Raw genomic sequence first — 17,173 nt, forward strand, 5'->3', positions numbered from 1 at the left:
CTCTGGTCTCATGGTTAGGAATACGTAGCTTGAACCGCCTCCTTTTTCTGCTCTTTGGTCCTGCTCTCCATCCATGAAGCCTCCTTTCCAACTCCTCTGGGATTTGATATCATTGTTGAGGTATTATTTTAGTTTTGAGATGCTAGTCAGCTCCTCCCAGTTATAAAAACAATACTTTGATGTCACAGTCGCGCATCAAGGCAACTGTCCAAAAGTAAATACCAAAATTCTTCCAGTTCCTAAGCATGTCAAACTAGAGGGAATAAGTATCTGAACATGCAACGACACAACCAATAAAAGGAAGGTGATACTTCACATCAATTCACCATGTTGTAATGAGTATAAACTATGTAGCATCTAGTAGCACAGTACAGTCACAGAGGCTCATGTATATCCAAAACTCGCATCCAATTGCACTCTACAGAGGATCTTCTACATCTGGTCAACTGTACTCATTAGTGGACGCTGTAACTGCCTGTACACATAACTTCATTCATGATGCAACCATTTGCCCTCTGTTTCCTGTGCCTGCTCCTTGGCCACCACTACTCTGCATATTCATCCAATTACATCCACATCAAGCTGTTTGTCAGGGTGCTTTATTTCAGGGGAGATTTTGTACGAGTGCAATCAAGCATCTCTGACTTAAATAATGAAGTGTCCACTAGATTGGGGGATTAACAATATTAAATACTGCACAGCATGAAAGGAGTATATGGTCCCAGCACATTATTATTACTCTAATTGTGATTCTTTCTTTCAGAGGTCAAGACTTGACATGAAATCTAATTTATGGTGTATTATCCTGTTCTTTAGTGTCATTCATTACCCCAGCAAGTCAGAGCACTTCGCTAGAAACACACTGTTTTACAATCACACCTCACCTTGCATCAGAAGAACAGCTTCTGCTCTTCATGTCTAAAGTGTGCGTACGCACAAAATATATGCGGTGCCATATTTTACTCACAAGTCAGCATGTATAAAAATGAACTTTGCGTCAAAGTTTGCGTAAATATATGCACACTTTTTCCATGGCGTGAAAATGTGCGGCAGCCACGCAAACTTTTTTGTGGACAGTAACAAACTACAAACCACCAAAACTCACCTAAATGCACTGAAATCTTACTCCATTCAGTTATTTAGACCAAGAAGCATCAAACCCAATGTTTTTTCATGATTTTAATATTTGATTGTTTAAACATAAATATGAAACTCAACCGCATTTATCCTCAGACAATAACCTGACATGCACACAAATTAATAAAAAAAGATAAAAGGATGTGAAAACTTCCCTCGAATGTAAATAGTACTTTCCTCAGTTTTTGTCTCATAAAGATGTAACGCATTGGTCTGTGCGCTGAAGCGCATGAAATGCATCTATGGGGTCATTTCATTGTCACTAAAAAGAAAACAGGGTTGGTTCAGCAGATTAACTCCAAACAGGTTTGATTATTGAAGGTGATCAAGGTGTGTAGACAATCACACGTATCAGTAGCTGCATCAAGGTTTCTGTTATTAAAAGAAAAAGTCACTACTCTGTCTATTTTTGGTTATTTTCATTTCTTCATCTGTGTCAAGCTTTCCGTGTCCCCACTGTCCCTTGGTTAGAGGCTCTTTGTTAAATCCCCAGTGTTTGGAGGATGCAGACTGCGCAGATGGAGACTGAGAGGGCAGTCAGCACCTCCATGTACTCACAGCCTCTCCACAACTCCATCGCATGGACGAACACAGTGACAGACATTTCAGAATCGTCTCTGATTAACTTCAGAGCTGCAGCAGGTCAGCACGAACATGCTGATTATCTCACCCTGTCATCTCTGCTGCACTGCGCTGCACTCCACTCCACTCCACTCCACTCCACTCACTTGTGAAGTAAAACTGGTGGATGCTTACTGTGCAGGATGGAGGCTGTGGCTCTCTTCTCTTTCACAGCATCAGAGGCAGATGAGATCAGCTTCCAGAAAGGAGACATCGTCAAGGTAAGAATGGAGACATGCTACATATGTCTGCATATTTGAATGGTTTTTCTGCATCTTCACATGGAGTAACGGAGGCTTGTGGATTTGCACTGTAGGTGGTAGAAATGGAGAGAGACTCTTTCTGGTTCACAGCTGAGATTGAGGGGAAACGTGGATTCATACCTGAGAACTACATCTCTCTACACCCTCATCTGTAAATAATCTATTATCCAAATTGTGTTAATAAGAAACACTAATTTTTTCTGATGATTTTCTACATTTGATGTGTCACAGCCATCATTTTTGACGAAAACTAAACATTATGATTTAGCTAAGAATCATCTGCAGTTAGGTTTATAGTTTCTGTTTGTTTCTTTAGCTGGTTTGCAGGAGCGATATCAAGACTGGAGGCTGAACAACGACTGTGCTGGCAGGATCCTGGAGTATTTCTAGTGAGGGCGAGTGAATCAGCTCCAGGAGAGTTCTCTCTCTCTGTTAGGTCAGTGAATGCGCCACACCTCTAAACACTTTCTCTTCAGTTAAGGCTAATTCAAAGCAATGGTGCTAAAATAGTTCTATATCATTGTTTTCATCTTTTTCTTCCAAAAAGACAGAATTTATTAATTAGGCCCAAGCAGGGAAGCACTGTGAAGGCCTATTGTAATTGCAGGACTTCTTATTTTTCCAACAAAGTATGCAGCTTTCTGGAGGCTTAAAAATATTCAAAAACTCACCAAACGTCACCCAAAATTGTCCCCCAACTAAAAATTTTGGATTCCAGTGGAATCGCACATGGGCGTGGCCAAACTGGTCTACAGTGCCCCCTAAGTGAGATAGCACAAACCTTATGTCGTAGATATCTAAAATTCAGTACATAAGTAGATCTTGGAGCTACCTCCTAAATGAGGCGGCCATTTTGGTACAAAGGGCAAATTTTGACAATTTTTCACTTTTACACACCTTGAACTTTAACAAACTCCTCCTAAGGATTTTGACATATCGGCTTCAGTTTTGGTCAGAATGCAGTTAAGGGGTGGGGCATTAAAAGTTATCAGAAAAACTGAGTTTTTGTATATGTTCAGAGGTCTTGACCGAGCGGTGAACTTGGCGTACTCGCCAAAGCAAACAAAACGCTATAACTTTCACATAAAAGGTCAATAGCCTATATGCCACGAATGGTGACGTACTTCTGTTTAAATTTAAGCCACATTGATTATTTCCAGTTGCCTCTTGCTTTTATTGTTTTTAGCCATTGCTGCAAGAGCAATGAACAAGATACAAAAGTTTAAATATCTGCGAGGTTGCCCCAGTCATTGTTGACTCATGGTTGCTAAAAACTTTACAAGACCGACTGATTTTAGTGACATAGCAGGTGTAAAATATTGAATAAAATGTTGTGTTACGGGCGTGCCATGGTGGCGTAGTGGTTAGCTCGACCCATATTTGGAGGCCTTGAGTCCTCGATGCGGCCGTTGCGAGTTCGACTCCCGGACCCGACAACATTTGCCGCATGTCTTCCCCCCTCTTCTTCCCCGTTTTCTGTCAGCCCACTGTCATATAAGGGACACTAGAGCCCACAAAAGACCCCCTGGAGGGGTAAAAAAAAATAAAAAATGTTGTGTTACAGTACTGGCTTTATTTTCACTCTTACATTTAACTTTATGACATGCAAAATTACAAGAGGATCGCCAATATTGTCTCCAAGTGTATTCTGGGTAAAGCTTGTCACCAGCCGTCCACCAACGCCATCATCAGTCTCTTGGCAACAGATGGCAAACTAGCTGGAGCATTTCTACAGACTAAGTTAACATGAGTGGAGCTCCATGGAGCGGCAAAGTGAAAAGGAGGGAAAAAATAGAACAAGGAAAAGCCAAAAACTGGACGCATATTTTGTTCCTCATCTTGGAGATGAACCAGACTTTTTCGTTGGCAGCGATTCAAACCCGTCAAAACTGCCAGCCCAGTGAAGGAGCTGGACTAGTTACAGGTAGCAACTCTGACATTATTCACAAAGTGTGAGTTAACTGTAGACTGATTGAAAATTGTATCAGCCGAGCCGCCGAGCTTACATCCCCTTTTTTTCTCTCTCGGCGGTACAACGGTGATGTCAGGGACCGAAGGCTGAGTTATAGTCGTGCTTTTGACAGTTCGGGTTGAGCGCGTGCGAGCCAAGACAGCAGTATGGTGTTTATAGCTATTATGCTGCAGATCTTCTTCTATAAGTTTGTTGTTGAGAGCTCCATCTGTTCTGCTGTCATCTGCTGGGGCAGCAGCATTTGTCTATCTGTTTGTCTATATCTATTTATCTAAAAAAATTGCTTTGGGGGACTCCTTTTAAAATCTTCAGAGAGCTAGATATGACACAATTTGTCATATCCAAAAGGTAACGTGTAAATCTTTCTAAAGATTCATCATTCAAGCTGTTGTCATTGAGACTGCTTTTCTTTATCTGATGAAGTCTCCATTTAAACCCCTAAGATGTTTTAAATGTTGTCAACTATGTTGTCATTTCGAATCTGTGTTTTTACACCTGAAAAACTTGGTCATCTTTCCCGAGGAGCTAGCCTGAAATGCAAGAAGACAACTTGCAAATGAATCAAACAGTTTCAGACAGTAGTTCTGTCAGAATCTCCTGTTTACTGTGCAGTTAGTCTGATGATTGTTTTCCATCCACATCTAACACACAATCACCAGGACTTGAATGTGTGTTAATTCATCAGAGCGGGGAGAGTTTAAATGTGCTCATTGCACTAAAAATATCTCTCCGACACACACATTAAGCACAGAGTGAGGATGAAGTGCTGTTATTTGGGTCAACAGCAAAGTGACATGGGACTCATTTAATCACTGAGGGTAAATGAAATGTGTTCATTAATCAGGGCACTGCGTAACACCAGGCAGCTTTTTAATCATGCATAGGTATGCTATGCAACCAGTGTATGAAAAAATTCACACATTATTGTTTTGAATGAAACATCTGTTTGCCGCTGTTTGTCGCTTAGTACTTAGAAGTGTTTTCTTCTGTTGCGCTATTTCTCTGTAAGTATAAGTTTTCCAGTGACTCCTTTTGGAGTCTGCATGGTTCCTTCACCTGGGGAAGCACAGAGTGCAAGCAAGGGGTGGAAAAGATGGTTGTACCTGTTTATCCTTAGTATTATTATTATCCTTATTTTTTTATTTTTTACTTTTTCTCTTCTTTTTCTTTTTCAGCCTCTTTTCTGGGGGGTGGCAGTGTTTTTCAACCTCTGTTGTAAACGACTGGTCACATGTCCGTTCACAACCCTAACCCTAACCCTAGCTTCCTCAGCATCTTCTGCTGTTAGATTCCTAAGTTGGAATGTTAAAGGTCTTAATAAAAAGGTGAAGCGATCTAAAATATATTCACATCTGAAGCACCTAAACCCTGACATAGTATTTCTTCAGGAAACACATCTGCAGGATGAAAATCATTTCAAGCTCAGATATTTATGGGTTGGAGAGATCTACCACTCGGGATTTAACTCTAAAGCTAGAGGAGTAGCCATATTATTTAATAAGAAGGTTCATTTTACAGCATCAAAAATAATAAATGATACAAATGGCAGATATCTTATAATAGCAGGCTGTTTGTTTCACACCCCTGTTTTATTAGTGAACATTTATGCACCAAATTTTGATAATCCAGATTTCATAAGCCAAGTATGCTTCTGGCACACCAACTGAAACGAAAAGCTAGCTCTCGCTCAATATCGCAAGTCAAAGATCAGTCAGGCAATCTCGTTTCGGATTCTGTATCTTTCAGTAACATCTTTAAGAGATTTTATCGGGATCTATATAAATCTGAATTACAATCAGACTTAGATGAGCTATTTGCCTTTCTTAAGAATATTGACAGTCTTAGAATAAATACATTTATTTCTGATCAACTTGACGCTCCTATTGAATTGGAAGAAATATTTACATCAAACAAAAATATGCAGAGCGGTAAAGCGCCCAGCTGAGACGGAGTTCCTGCCAAGTTTTTCCAAAAGGTTTAAAGTCAAGTTAGCCCCTCTTCTTCTTGATGTTTATAATGAATCGCTGGGGCGTGACCTGTTGCCCCCCACCCTAGCCCTGGCCTCAATTTCACTCTTGTTGAAGAAAGGTATAGATCCTACTGATTGTGAGCCTTATAGGCCCCTGTCGCTCTTAATTGTGGATTTTAAGATTTTGGCTAAAGTGCTGGCAACTTGGCTTGAGACTGGTCTTTCTCAGATTATTTCACAAGAACAGAATGGATTCAGCAAAGGCCGCCAGTTGTTTTTTAATATTCGTACGCTATTGAATACAGTCTTTTCAACTCATTGCCCCACGTTATTTCTCTTGACGCCAAGAAGGCCTTTGATCATGTAGAATGGGAGTACCTCTTTGCCGTTCTTAATAGGTTTGGTTTTGGAGATAGGTTTGTGTCCTGGATCAAGCTACATCTCCTCAGGCTTGTATTGTCACTAATCCCGTCCAGTATTTGCATTAGGTCGTGGTCCTCTTTCTCCCCTCCTGTTTGCTTTAGCCATTGAACCTCTTTCTGTTGCCCTAAGATCCCTCTCTTCTTTTCATGGAATTATCCGCTCTGGTGTTGAGTTTAAACTGTCCTTGTGTAGCGGCTAAAATCCTATATTTTTGTCTACTAGTTGCTGTTCCTGAAAGACGTTGGTTTTACGTGCGCTCAGTTAAGATTCATAATGCCTATCTTCAGTTTGACTTATAATAAAGTCATTTATTGTCAGAACAATGTCTATTGTCTTACTATTTCCATTTAGATCCACATAAATTCGACATCAATCCAAACCAAGCACAGTAGAAAACTGTTGCCGCTTCCCATTAACAACACCTGAACAGAATCATGGTTGACCTTAAATAACCCCATCCCCCATCAGACACTCAGAACTCAAAATGAAATATGCCCCCTGGTGGCGATAAGCATAGGAAAGGATAAATGTCTCCTACACCTTGTATGCTGATGATCTTCTCTTACAAGTTTCGGATCCTTTATGTAGCCTCCCTCCTATTTTTAAGATTCTTGAAAAATTTTGACTTTTCTCTGGCTATTAAATTAATCTATTTAAAAGTGAATGCTACCCAGTAAATTCATTAGCTTTAGGACTTAGGCAGTATGACATTCCTTTTAAACTCAGCCCCTCAGGGTTTAGGTACTTGGGAATTAATATCACACATACTCTGCCCTCAATGTTTTCACAGAATTTTGTCCCCTTGGTCTCTCAAATCGCATCAGATCTTCAGAGGTGGAACTCTCTCCCTCTTTCTCTAATTGGGAGGATTAATGTTATTAAAATGTATCCCTCTATTTTTGCCTAAACAGTACTTTAAGACCTTGGATCAGATGGTTTCTTCTTTTCTGTGGAGTGGATGAGACTTTCTCTACTGCAACAGTTCACCATAAATGGTGGTCTTTCCCTGCCCAGTTTTTCAATGTATTACTGGTCTTCACACATTCATAAATTGATTTACTGGCTAAATTCACCTAATCTGATCTGGTGTAAACTTGAAATTCAATCAATTTCTGAACTTTTTTGCCTGCCTCAATTATATATTCATCACTACCAATTAAATTATCCTCTGCTACTGGAAATCACATTGTGCTCTCTACACTTACGATTTGGTCACAATTTAGATCCCATTTTAAATCTGTGTTTCTTGTTAATAAAATGACGTTGTTAAAAAAATCATCTATTTACTCCTGCGGCGACTAATGCTGCCTATAGAATTTGGCATGAAAGAGGTATTACAACAAGGAGAGATCTTTACAAAGATGGTTTATTTCTTAGTTTTTCAGAATTGTACTCAAAATTTAACCTGCCTGCTTATCCGTTTCTCTATTTCCAAATTAGACATTGTGTCTCATTACTGTTTCCAAATTTTGGGTCGACCTTCTAGTTTTGAGGCCCAATCTGAAATCACCCCTTTCTAATAGATATGGAAAGCTTATGGCAATTGAAAAAAGTCAAAGTACGTCTGTGTAGCACAAGAACTGATTATAGCAGCCAAGTGGAAAAATTCACTCTAATGTGGGTTATAATTATGAAACATTAAAGGTAAATGTCATATTTTGGGGATTCGGGAAATAAGCCCTTCTTTTCTATTTGTACTTGTTCTGTGGAATTTTTTATGTGGAGAGGTGACACTTAATCCATTAAGTGTCACTTTAATCCATTAAGTGTCACTTTAATCCATTAAGTGTACGGCTGGAAATGAAAGGTTTTGGACTTTAATTTGACCGGCTACCTGTGTGGTTTGGACCGTGTTGCTCGGTGTTGGTGGAACAGAAAGATTGAATAATTTTCAGGCTGAAGCGTTTGGCTGTGCTTAAACTACCGTGCTCGGTATCGGAGGGGCGCTCCGACTGCATGTTAAGTGTATTTTATATAATTGTTGTATAAACAAAAACTAAGGAGTTGCCTAAAAATTATTTTATACTCCATATAACACAAACGCATACATCAACACACACACATTGACTTGTCTTGTGCTGAATCGCTGCCTCTGTTCTCAGCCTCTTCCCATAGCAGTGAATTTCCTCCCACATTATTTTCCTCCCACAAATTATTCCAGTGAACGAAGCACAAACAGCTCCCTTTTAACCACCGTCTTCCCATTTCTGATGATGGATCTTAAATATCCTCAAGTTTGAAATACCAGGCAGCTATAAACCGTGTGTTCACTTTAGTGGCCAAGTTTTGGATATGATCTGTTGTCACCTTGATATCAGCAGGAAAATGAAAAAACTAAGCACTGGATGGTACCGGCTAATTGCTGAACACGGCACACAACAAAACTCAGATGTTATACCAGTAGCTCGCATATATTTTAAATTTTGCGTCTTGTTCATGGTACAACTTTTGCAGCTATGGCTAAAAACAATTGGAGCAACGGTGGCGAAAGTTTAAATGGAAGTACATTACCACTACTCGTGGCATATAGTCCATTGAGTGATGAACTGTCTGATTCATGGTGGGATAAAATTATTCTCAGCATACATCAAAGTACACCATGTGCCAGATTACAGCTTGTACAGCTTAATAGTAATGAATAGAGTCCACTTCTCAAAATCTCGGCTATCTAAAATGTTCCCTTCAATTCTAGACCAGTGTGAAAGATGCCGGACTTCACCTTGCAACTTAAGTCATGTTTTTTTTCTGCCCAAGCTTGCATAAATTTTGGAGTACTTTCTTTTCCATACTCTCGGGGTTTTTTAAAATCCAGATCCAAAGTGATCCTCTGAGTTCCAGGGACTAGACTTAACCTGTCCCCCAGCAGGGTGAGATGTGGGCTTTCTGTTCTCTTCTCGCCAGATGCTGTATTTTACTCTTCTGGAAATCTCCTACACCTCCTTCTACATCACAAATGCTTAATACTGTAAGAATGTTTTTGAAGATGGAAAAAATTTCATTAACAGTGAGGAGCAGTTCTGCAAAATTTACTCACAAATGGACACCCTTTCTGGAATACCTAAAATCTCTACCTTCATAATGCGTAGAATGATACAACTGACCCATCATGTGACTAAGTTTTAAAAAAAATAGGTAAAATACTATTACCTTTTAGCTCCTCAATGCCCCCGTTGTATTTATTTTTTAGCGTTTCTGTTATGTCAGTATGGTAATTTATGTTCATTAAGGAAAAAAAATTTGGAGAAGTGTCATGAACGATGCGGTGTAGGTGGTGAGGTAGACGCCAGGAGATCCAGGTAAGTGAAATAAAGAATATTTAATGACAGAACTGATCCAGAAATGTAGTCCAACAACCAAGGCAGCACTGCAGAGCGGAAACCAGGGCTCTTCACAGGTAGCGACCAGGAGAAACGAATGGACTGAGCACAACATCAGATAAGACGCCAAACGAGACGAGGACCCGACAAGGAACAAAGAACACAAGTGGGAATAAATACACAGAGGGTAATCACGGAGAACGAGACACACCTGGGAGCAATCAAGGGGAGACAGTACAACACGGAGACACAGAGAACACAAAATGAACACAGAGAAAACTCAAATCATGACAAGAAGACATGTAAGTTTTGCTAAATCTAAGTAATGTCAATAAATGTATAATCTCCTGATAAACAAATAAATAAGAAAACAGATTTCATATCTTTATTTGAATCTATATAGATATCTCTCTGTGTGCGTACTGTACATACATACAGTACATACATACTGTACATACATACATACAGTACATACAGTATGAATGCATGTAACGCATTGTTTTCTTATATAAAAAGTGATCAGCAGAGGGAGCTGTTGTTCTACAGGAATAAAAATCTAACACTTTAAGATCAGTGAACAAACTCAGTGTCTTTTTGTGATTTTGATTTCTTGAGGCAATATGTGCTCACTTACAGATGAAATTCTCAATTTACATCGCTTTTAACCAGACCGCAAAGAGAACATCCAAACTCCTCCTCTGTCCACCCAGTTGTGCTATACTTCATTCTATGCTTACATTAATCATAAATGTAAGTTTGAGTTTATACTTATTCCAAAAACTAGATGCACAAAGAAAATGTGAAGGTGCTCAGGAACACTTTGTTAAACCAAAAATTACTGTACTTGAATTTGTCTGAAACAAATGATTTCTAAATATGATGGATCGTGTCAACAGCATAGGGAATGTTTTTAATTAGGAAATTTAAAGTGAGTCTGAAGTTGGTCTCTATACTTGAAGGAGTAATTAAGAGCTTATCTAATTACTCATTTATTCCAGGTGTGTTGGAGCACCAATGGATTTAAAGTTGCTGGACAGTAGCTCTTAAGACCTGGAGATGGAGACCACTCCATTAGATCAAAGCCTATCCTTGTCTTTGCTAGGACCAGTCAAAGTCCAATACAATCGGACTGAATAGGAGCTATTCTTTAAAGGGGCAGTGTTATATGTTTTCCATACACACTGTTACCATTTCATAGTACAATCAAGTAACTATGTTACCTTCAGTTATCAAAATTCTATATATAAAATATGACTTAAAATACATTTTACTTCCTGATTCAATGCCTTTCAATTTGGTCTTTGTCCCTTCATAATAAGACTTAATGCTCAAAAAAATTGATTTTTCACAATGTTGCCCTTCTAAAGAAAAATGCCCAGAATTAAGTCATCATATATAAAAATCTATTAGAAATACAGGTAGAATTGCAGAAGAAGATGGTTCTGGATTCTGTTTATTAGGAAACCTCAGAAGCCACTCAGTTTGATTTTGGGGGCACCAGGACTCTGGTACATTTTTAGATTTTTATTTGTAAATACAAATCATTCCCTGCGATGGACTGGTGACCAGGGTGTCTCCACCTATTGCCTGTTGACCACTGGAGATAGGCACCATCATCTCTCACAACACTCCCTAAAGATAAGCATGTAAGATAGTGGATGGATGGACGGAAAAATTATTCCACTGTAAAACTTTGTAACACTTTTAATTTGCTTAACACATTATTTCCCAATAAAATCTAAAGTGTATGCTTGTAACTTAACAACATGTGAACAACTTTTTAAAAGCATTGTCTGTCACTCAGCCTCTGTACCTCCATTGCTGCGGCTCCAGTGACGTTAGACTTTGTGACTGCGGTTGTCCTACCTGCTTGGTGGAGGTGTGACCACAGCATTTAGAAAATTTATAGCTGAAAGGCTTAACCTGATTTAAGTTACTGCTTAGTTTGAAGGTTATTATGCATACAAAACAACAAGTATTTGACAACAGTCATTCAGTCGCCACTCAACCATTGTAGCGACTGAATGACTGTTACCTCTTTTTGGTGTTTAGGAGCTGAAATTGTTTACCAGTTATTAGATTAATGTCTTTGCATTTTTCACATCACCCTGTGGATTATAGATTCAATTCAGTTCATTTATAAAGTTCCACTTCACAGCAAATGTTTCTCAAGGCACTTCATTTAACAAAACAATCCTGGTGATGATCTGTCATAAAAGGTTTGTGTTCTTTTTTTCCCCACACCAGGTATTCGCAGAATGGCTCGAGTGAATTCCTGCAAACAAAGAAACAGACACCAGGAATGAAGGCGAAGTAGATGATGGAGCAGAATAAAGCACACATACCTGCCTTTCTTCACCTGACTCTTATGCTCCTCTCTCATTTGGCAGCTATGGTGACATGGTGGAGCACTTCAGGGTCCTGGAGGATGGTGGTCAGTACTACATCTGGGATAAGGCATTCTGCTCCCTCAACCGCCTAGTGGAGTTCTACAGAGCACACAGCATCACCATGGAGAAAGTGGTCCACCTCAGGGATTACCCCTCCTTTCACCTGAACTCACATCTTGGACTCAACCCCTACCCCAACCCGTATAACAGCAACTCGCTGGAGTCCATTCACTCAGCCCACCGCCGCCCTAACCCGTCTCCCAGAGACTGGCAGACCTCCGCACCTTCACTCAAACCAGTTTTAGCGGTATGACACATAACAAGGAGCCACTTTTTCTCACCAGCTGATAATTGCACACCTGTGTGTCTGACGCCATGGTTTGTCTTTCAGCAGAAGCCTCGGGTGGCCCGTGCTCTCTGCGACTACACCCCCTCCCAGACCACTCACCTCCACTTCCAGCGCGATGAAATCATTGACCTGCTGGATTGTTCCAGCTCCCTCAGCTGGAGGGGAAGCTGCCGCGGCAGAGTGGGCATCTTCCCTCCAGAGTTTGTCCAACCAGTGCTCCATTAACTCCATATCAGCTATTTGGTGTCTATGATGTTTATGTCTGATGCTTCTCAGTCAGGATGGGTGGTGGTTCTTGCGTGAATGATAAATTGGGCAGCCCCCCTTTCTGCCATCCCCCAAAAAGTGAAAATGCATTTCTAGGACAAGATCAAATACATTACAGTACCACACTAGGTATGTACGATAGTCTTCCTTTGCACAGCACGTAAATACAAATAGAAACTTTGTCCAAAGTGCTTGGACAGATTTTTTTTTATCTGGTGCTTGTGGTCTCTCTTCCTACGGCTGCCCTGGGCCACTGCCCTGTGGCCCAGATCAAAAAGCGCCACTGGTCAGGAAATACCCCACTGTCAACTGTTACCCCTACATTAACTTGGCTCCATTTTTTTGGAGCTGCAGGATGAAGCTTTTATATATACAATAACAATCTTTTCACATATTTATTAAATATTTAAAACACTGCTTCCATGGTATGACACAGATAATCTGTGAAAAAATTGAGCTCCTCTGCCTTCTCCCAGTTCTAACTACAAACAACCAATCAGAGCCAGGAGGAGGATTTTGGCACAGTCAATCATGCTTGTGTATGCACTGCTCATCCTGATGGTAAATAAATGGTTTTTCTGGAAAAACAAGGTGCTTCTCTGCCTTTATCATATTGAGCACTACGTACACGAGGGTGATTGATAGCAGCAAGAACCTCTTTCTGGTTCTGATTAGTTGTTTTTGGTCAGATAGAAGTAGAGCACAGGGAGGAGATCAATCTTTTCACAGATCACCTATCTCATTTTGCTGGCACCACATGGTGACAGTTTTAACAAATATGTAAAAACATATTTCTTATTAAAATTACGTGGTTCAGCTCTAAAGAGTAGTTGGTAGAACAGGGGTGTCAAAACGTTTTGTCACGTGGGTTAAAATTGAACATAAGGACCAAGTAATGTTATATTGTTAATAAAAAACTTATATTGTGATGTGTTCTTTACCTACCTGATAATGTAATAGTTTTATTAAACAAATGAAGTAGCCAGTTTTTTGTTGGAAAGAGATGTGTACACCTAAGAAAGGTTTTGCAGATTGATCCTGTTAAAAGAAGTATTTGTGGGGCGTGCCGTGGTGGCGGAGGGGTTTGCGCGACCCACATTCAGAGGCAACGTGGCCTCGACGCGGCTGTCGCGGGTTCGACTCCCGGACCCGACAACGCATGTCTTCCCCCCTCTACTTCCCCCTTTCCTGTTAGCCTACTTTGAAAAAGGGACACTAGAGCTCACAAAAAAGACTCCTTGCGGGTTAATAAAAAACAAATATATATATAAAAAAAGTATTTGTTGGTATGTTTTGAATAACAAACATTTGGTCAGTTCAGAGCAAGAAAAGCAGGATTTATTTCACTCTATATTTGGAACTGGGTAGATGTGGTCCTTGCAAAAGAATGCAAAAAGTGTGGTTATTTAAAGATGAATACATGCAAACAGATGCATAACCAGTATGATGATATGATATCCTCAACATTTGACCACCCTTGTAAAAATTTGTTAAAAGCTTATAAATAATAAATTAACCTTGATTGCAGCAGCATAACTGTATACATAGTTACATGTATAAAAAATGAATTAAAATGTTTAGAAATAATTGCTTTTTTTTTTTTTTTTTTTACCAATATAACCAATACCACACTTCAAAAGGTAAACCTCCTGTTAACACACTGTATGTCCCCTTCATGTCAATAGCACAGGACTTATTCCTGTCTGAAAACATTAACCAAGTTGGAGTATGTGGGAGGTCTTTTGCAATTCCTATTTTCCCAAAGTCTTCCGTAGGTGCATTTTTGAAGCTTTTAATAACAAGAACCACTTCAGTAAATACAAAGTTCTCCAAGCAACACTCAAAATTTTGGAACTGAACTAGAACAGAATGTGGACTTCTCCCATTTGTTGTACTTTTTATTTGTTTTACCACACTATTTCTTTTGCCTTGTAATATTAACGTTTTGAAGCAGCCCCCCAGACTCTCAACAAATGTGTGGAGGGAGCTAAAGATTAGAGTCATGGCATGGAGGACTTCTGAACTCAAAGAGTTGGAGATCATTCTCAAAGCTAAAGCATCAAGATACCAGTGGAAACATATGAAAAACTGGTCAGCAATTACAAGAAGAGGTTGATAGCTGCACTGCACCAACAAAGATTTTCCCACTGATTATTGAGAAGGATATAAATATTAATTGACTTGAAATAGTCATTTTATTATCATTTGAGAGATACCTATCTCATTTCCTGTCAGAAAGACATTTCTTTGTTGAATGAAAATATAATGTTGGGTTTAACTTTATTTAGATCACAACTTTTATTGCTAAGACTTATTAGCCTGGTCACCAAGCACAACGATTAATAAGCCTTACAGATTTCCCAAGCCACAAATCAAATCTGATTAAAGTGAATTTGATGCTATTTCTAGATCCAGGTTACAACTTCAGAGGTAGATACAATGTAGAATCACCTGTTCTTGGTCATCTGCTTTGATTATGTTTATCTACTGTACTTATTCTGCTATGCATTTAACTTTTGAGAAGAGTATGTTTGTTGTACAGAACTGTACGCTGTTGAATGTTTGTGCTTATTAGCTCTACAGCTAACTGGCTTCATTTACCATTTACAAGGTAAATAACTTTCAACAATGTTCTTGAAGCACATATAAAGGTAACCCAAATACAACCATTCATACTTATAACACAGTATGAAAAACAAGGCTATGTGTGTGCTGTGTATGTGTTTAGGTTAAGCTACTGAGGGGTCATGGGAAAACACTGATTTGGTGTCTGATGAACCATTTCTATGCTTATTTGCCCAATGATGACCCATTTTTAGATTTCTGGTAGACGCCATCAAAGATTTAAAATTTCTTTTGTATTTCAAAGAGATGATGCCGTCCACTCCAACATATGTTTTCATGCTTTTCCATATTTCCATTTGTTCATGCCAGACCTGAATCCATGTTCTTAAATCTTAGAAACTGTATCAGGCGTGGTTGTTTGATCTACCTTAGTAATCTGTCAATATATTTGGAAATTTTTCTGTTCTTCATTAAGCAATTTGAAGATCTCACATTGATTTCTGGGCATTATGATTAACTTGTCAGTTAATCACAAGACTGAGATTTACCTCATCACTTCTTAATTTAATAAAAGTGTCGCAGCTTTAGAGTGAATCAACGTGACCTGTTAAAATAAAGAGTTTTAGAAAGACATTTACTTTGTAATCTGTTTTATTATTTTGTCTTTGGTCACAAACCCTGCTGTTATCAGCATATACCGGGTCCAAACACAGCAGTAAATCTTACATTTTTCTTCTTGCTAAATATTTCCAGTCATGGATTGATTGTGTCCATGTTTGTTTTGTTGTGCAACTATCTTTCAATTTATTTAACATATGCCAATGAAAAACAAAAAATATTAATTCTTTACTACAAACAATATTTCACAAAACATCTCTAAAAGTTAATACCAGGAGACATTAAAAAAAGTTATTGATTTTATTTCAGAAGCTGTTGTCTAATAAATCTTTCCTTTATTGTTAAATTGTTATGTGTAAAAATGAACAAAAACAACAGAAAACAATATCTGACTTTAGATCAAACAATATCTAAAGTCATGAGTATTTTATAAAATATTCAACCAATTTTCAATATTAAAATATACTAAATGGCATTAGCATGATCTGCAAATCATAAATCAACAATGCTGAAGCTGGCTTCTGATTGTGCTAAAAGGGCATTTTGCTGCTCTGACTGCATTTGGACCTACTATAATCAGCTCTGGTTCTACATTTACAACAGTTAGTCCCATCAAGTCTGGATCATAGCACCACAAAACACCTCTAAACACAGATTCTTTAAAGCTCAGTTTGTGAACTTTCATACTGATCTTGAAAATTCTAAATGCTGCAATTCTTTTATTTATATTAATTTAAATCAGACCAGTTTAAACTAGAGATACACTGTAAATGAGCCGATGAAGAAAAACCTTCATACATCCATGTGTTGAAAACCTCTTAGGGTTTATGAAACAATCAGGCTAATTTTGATCAAAGTGTGAAGAAATTAAGTTGATTTAAAACTTTTACACAGAGCTGTACCTCTCAGGTATCTAACAGGTAAACAAGACAAAATAAAAAAATGTCTTGTCAAAAACCTCTTCCAGTTTGCAGTTTACAGGTTGAACAGAGTTCAGCAGGAGGCATGGTGAGGAACACTACCAAACCTGGCAACCCGTTCAGGCAAAGTATGCATATAGGAAAATATTAATGCAGACTAAGAGGAGAGCATTGGCACAACAGAACCTGGACCAGAACACACTCTCCCGAATCGTGGGAACTCTGGCAGTCTGCTCTGAGTGCCGCATCGCTGAGAGGCACAATCCTGCTCCCTGTCCGCACATCGCCCGGCGAGCCTGTTCAGATCCTGCATCACACACACATATGTAACCACATGGTTACATATATGACGCTGAAAATAA

General features: G+C 39.0%; 2 protein-coding genes across 4 annotated transcripts in view; one reads left to right on the top strand and one right to left on the bottom strand.

The window, feature by feature from the left end:
• The first annotated feature begins 1,644 nt into the window (after window positions 1-1,644).
• On the top strand, window positions 1,645-15,906 carry LOC116719528 (GRB2-related adapter protein-like). 3 transcript variants are annotated; one of them, XM_032562069.1, is made up of 5 exons: window positions 1,649-1,979; window positions 2,075-2,172; window positions 2,338-2,457; window positions 12,093-12,399; window positions 12,487-15,906. In XM_032562069.1, exons 1-5 carry the CDS (start codon window positions 1,902-1,904, stop codon window positions 12,664-12,666), a joined length of 783 nt encoding a protein of 260 aa, XP_032417960.1. In that variant the 5' UTR covers window positions 1,649-1,901; the 3' UTR covers window positions 12,667-15,906. The 3 variants fall into 3 exon arrangements, with proteins under 3 accessions (XP_032417961.1, XP_032417960.1, XP_032417959.1); XM_032562068.1 differs by having other exon boundaries at window positions 1,651-1,979; window positions 12,484-15,906; XM_032562070.1 differs by lacking the exons at window positions 12,093-12,399; window positions 12,487-15,906 and adding an exon at window positions 2,569-3,356 and having other exon boundaries at window positions 1,645-1,979.
• The window catches only part of slc5a10 (solute carrier family 5 member 10), a 42,204-nt gene continuing 39,330 nt past the window's right edge, over window positions 14,300-17,173 (bottom strand). Inside the window, 1 exon segment of the mRNA XM_032562067.1 lies at window positions 14,300-17,118. Coding sequence (XP_032417958.1) covers window positions 16,931-17,118 — 188 coding nt within the window. The 3' untranslated portion in view covers window positions 14,300-16,930.

The sequence above is a fragment of the Xiphophorus hellerii genome, chromosome 5, assembly GCF_003331165.1.
Source record: "Xiphophorus hellerii strain 12219 chromosome 5, Xiphophorus_hellerii-4.1, whole genome shotgun sequence".
In the NCBI taxonomy this organism is placed as follows: domain Eukaryota; kingdom Metazoa; phylum Chordata; class Actinopteri; order Cyprinodontiformes; family Poeciliidae; genus Xiphophorus; species Xiphophorus hellerii.

Coding starts and splice junctions, on each gene's coding strand:
- LOC116719528 (XM_032562068.1), top strand. CDS start 1,902: ATGGAGGCTGTGGCTCTCTTCTCTTTCACAGCATCAGAGGCAGATGAG. Junction 1,980..2,074: donor AGAAAGGAGACATCGTCAAG/GTAAGAATGGAG, acceptor TTTGCACTGTAG/GTGGTAGAAATGGAGAGAGA. Junction 2,458..12,092: donor GAGTTCTCTCTCTCTGTTAG/GTCAGTGAATGC, acceptor CTCATTTGGCAG/CTATGGTGACATGGTGGAGC.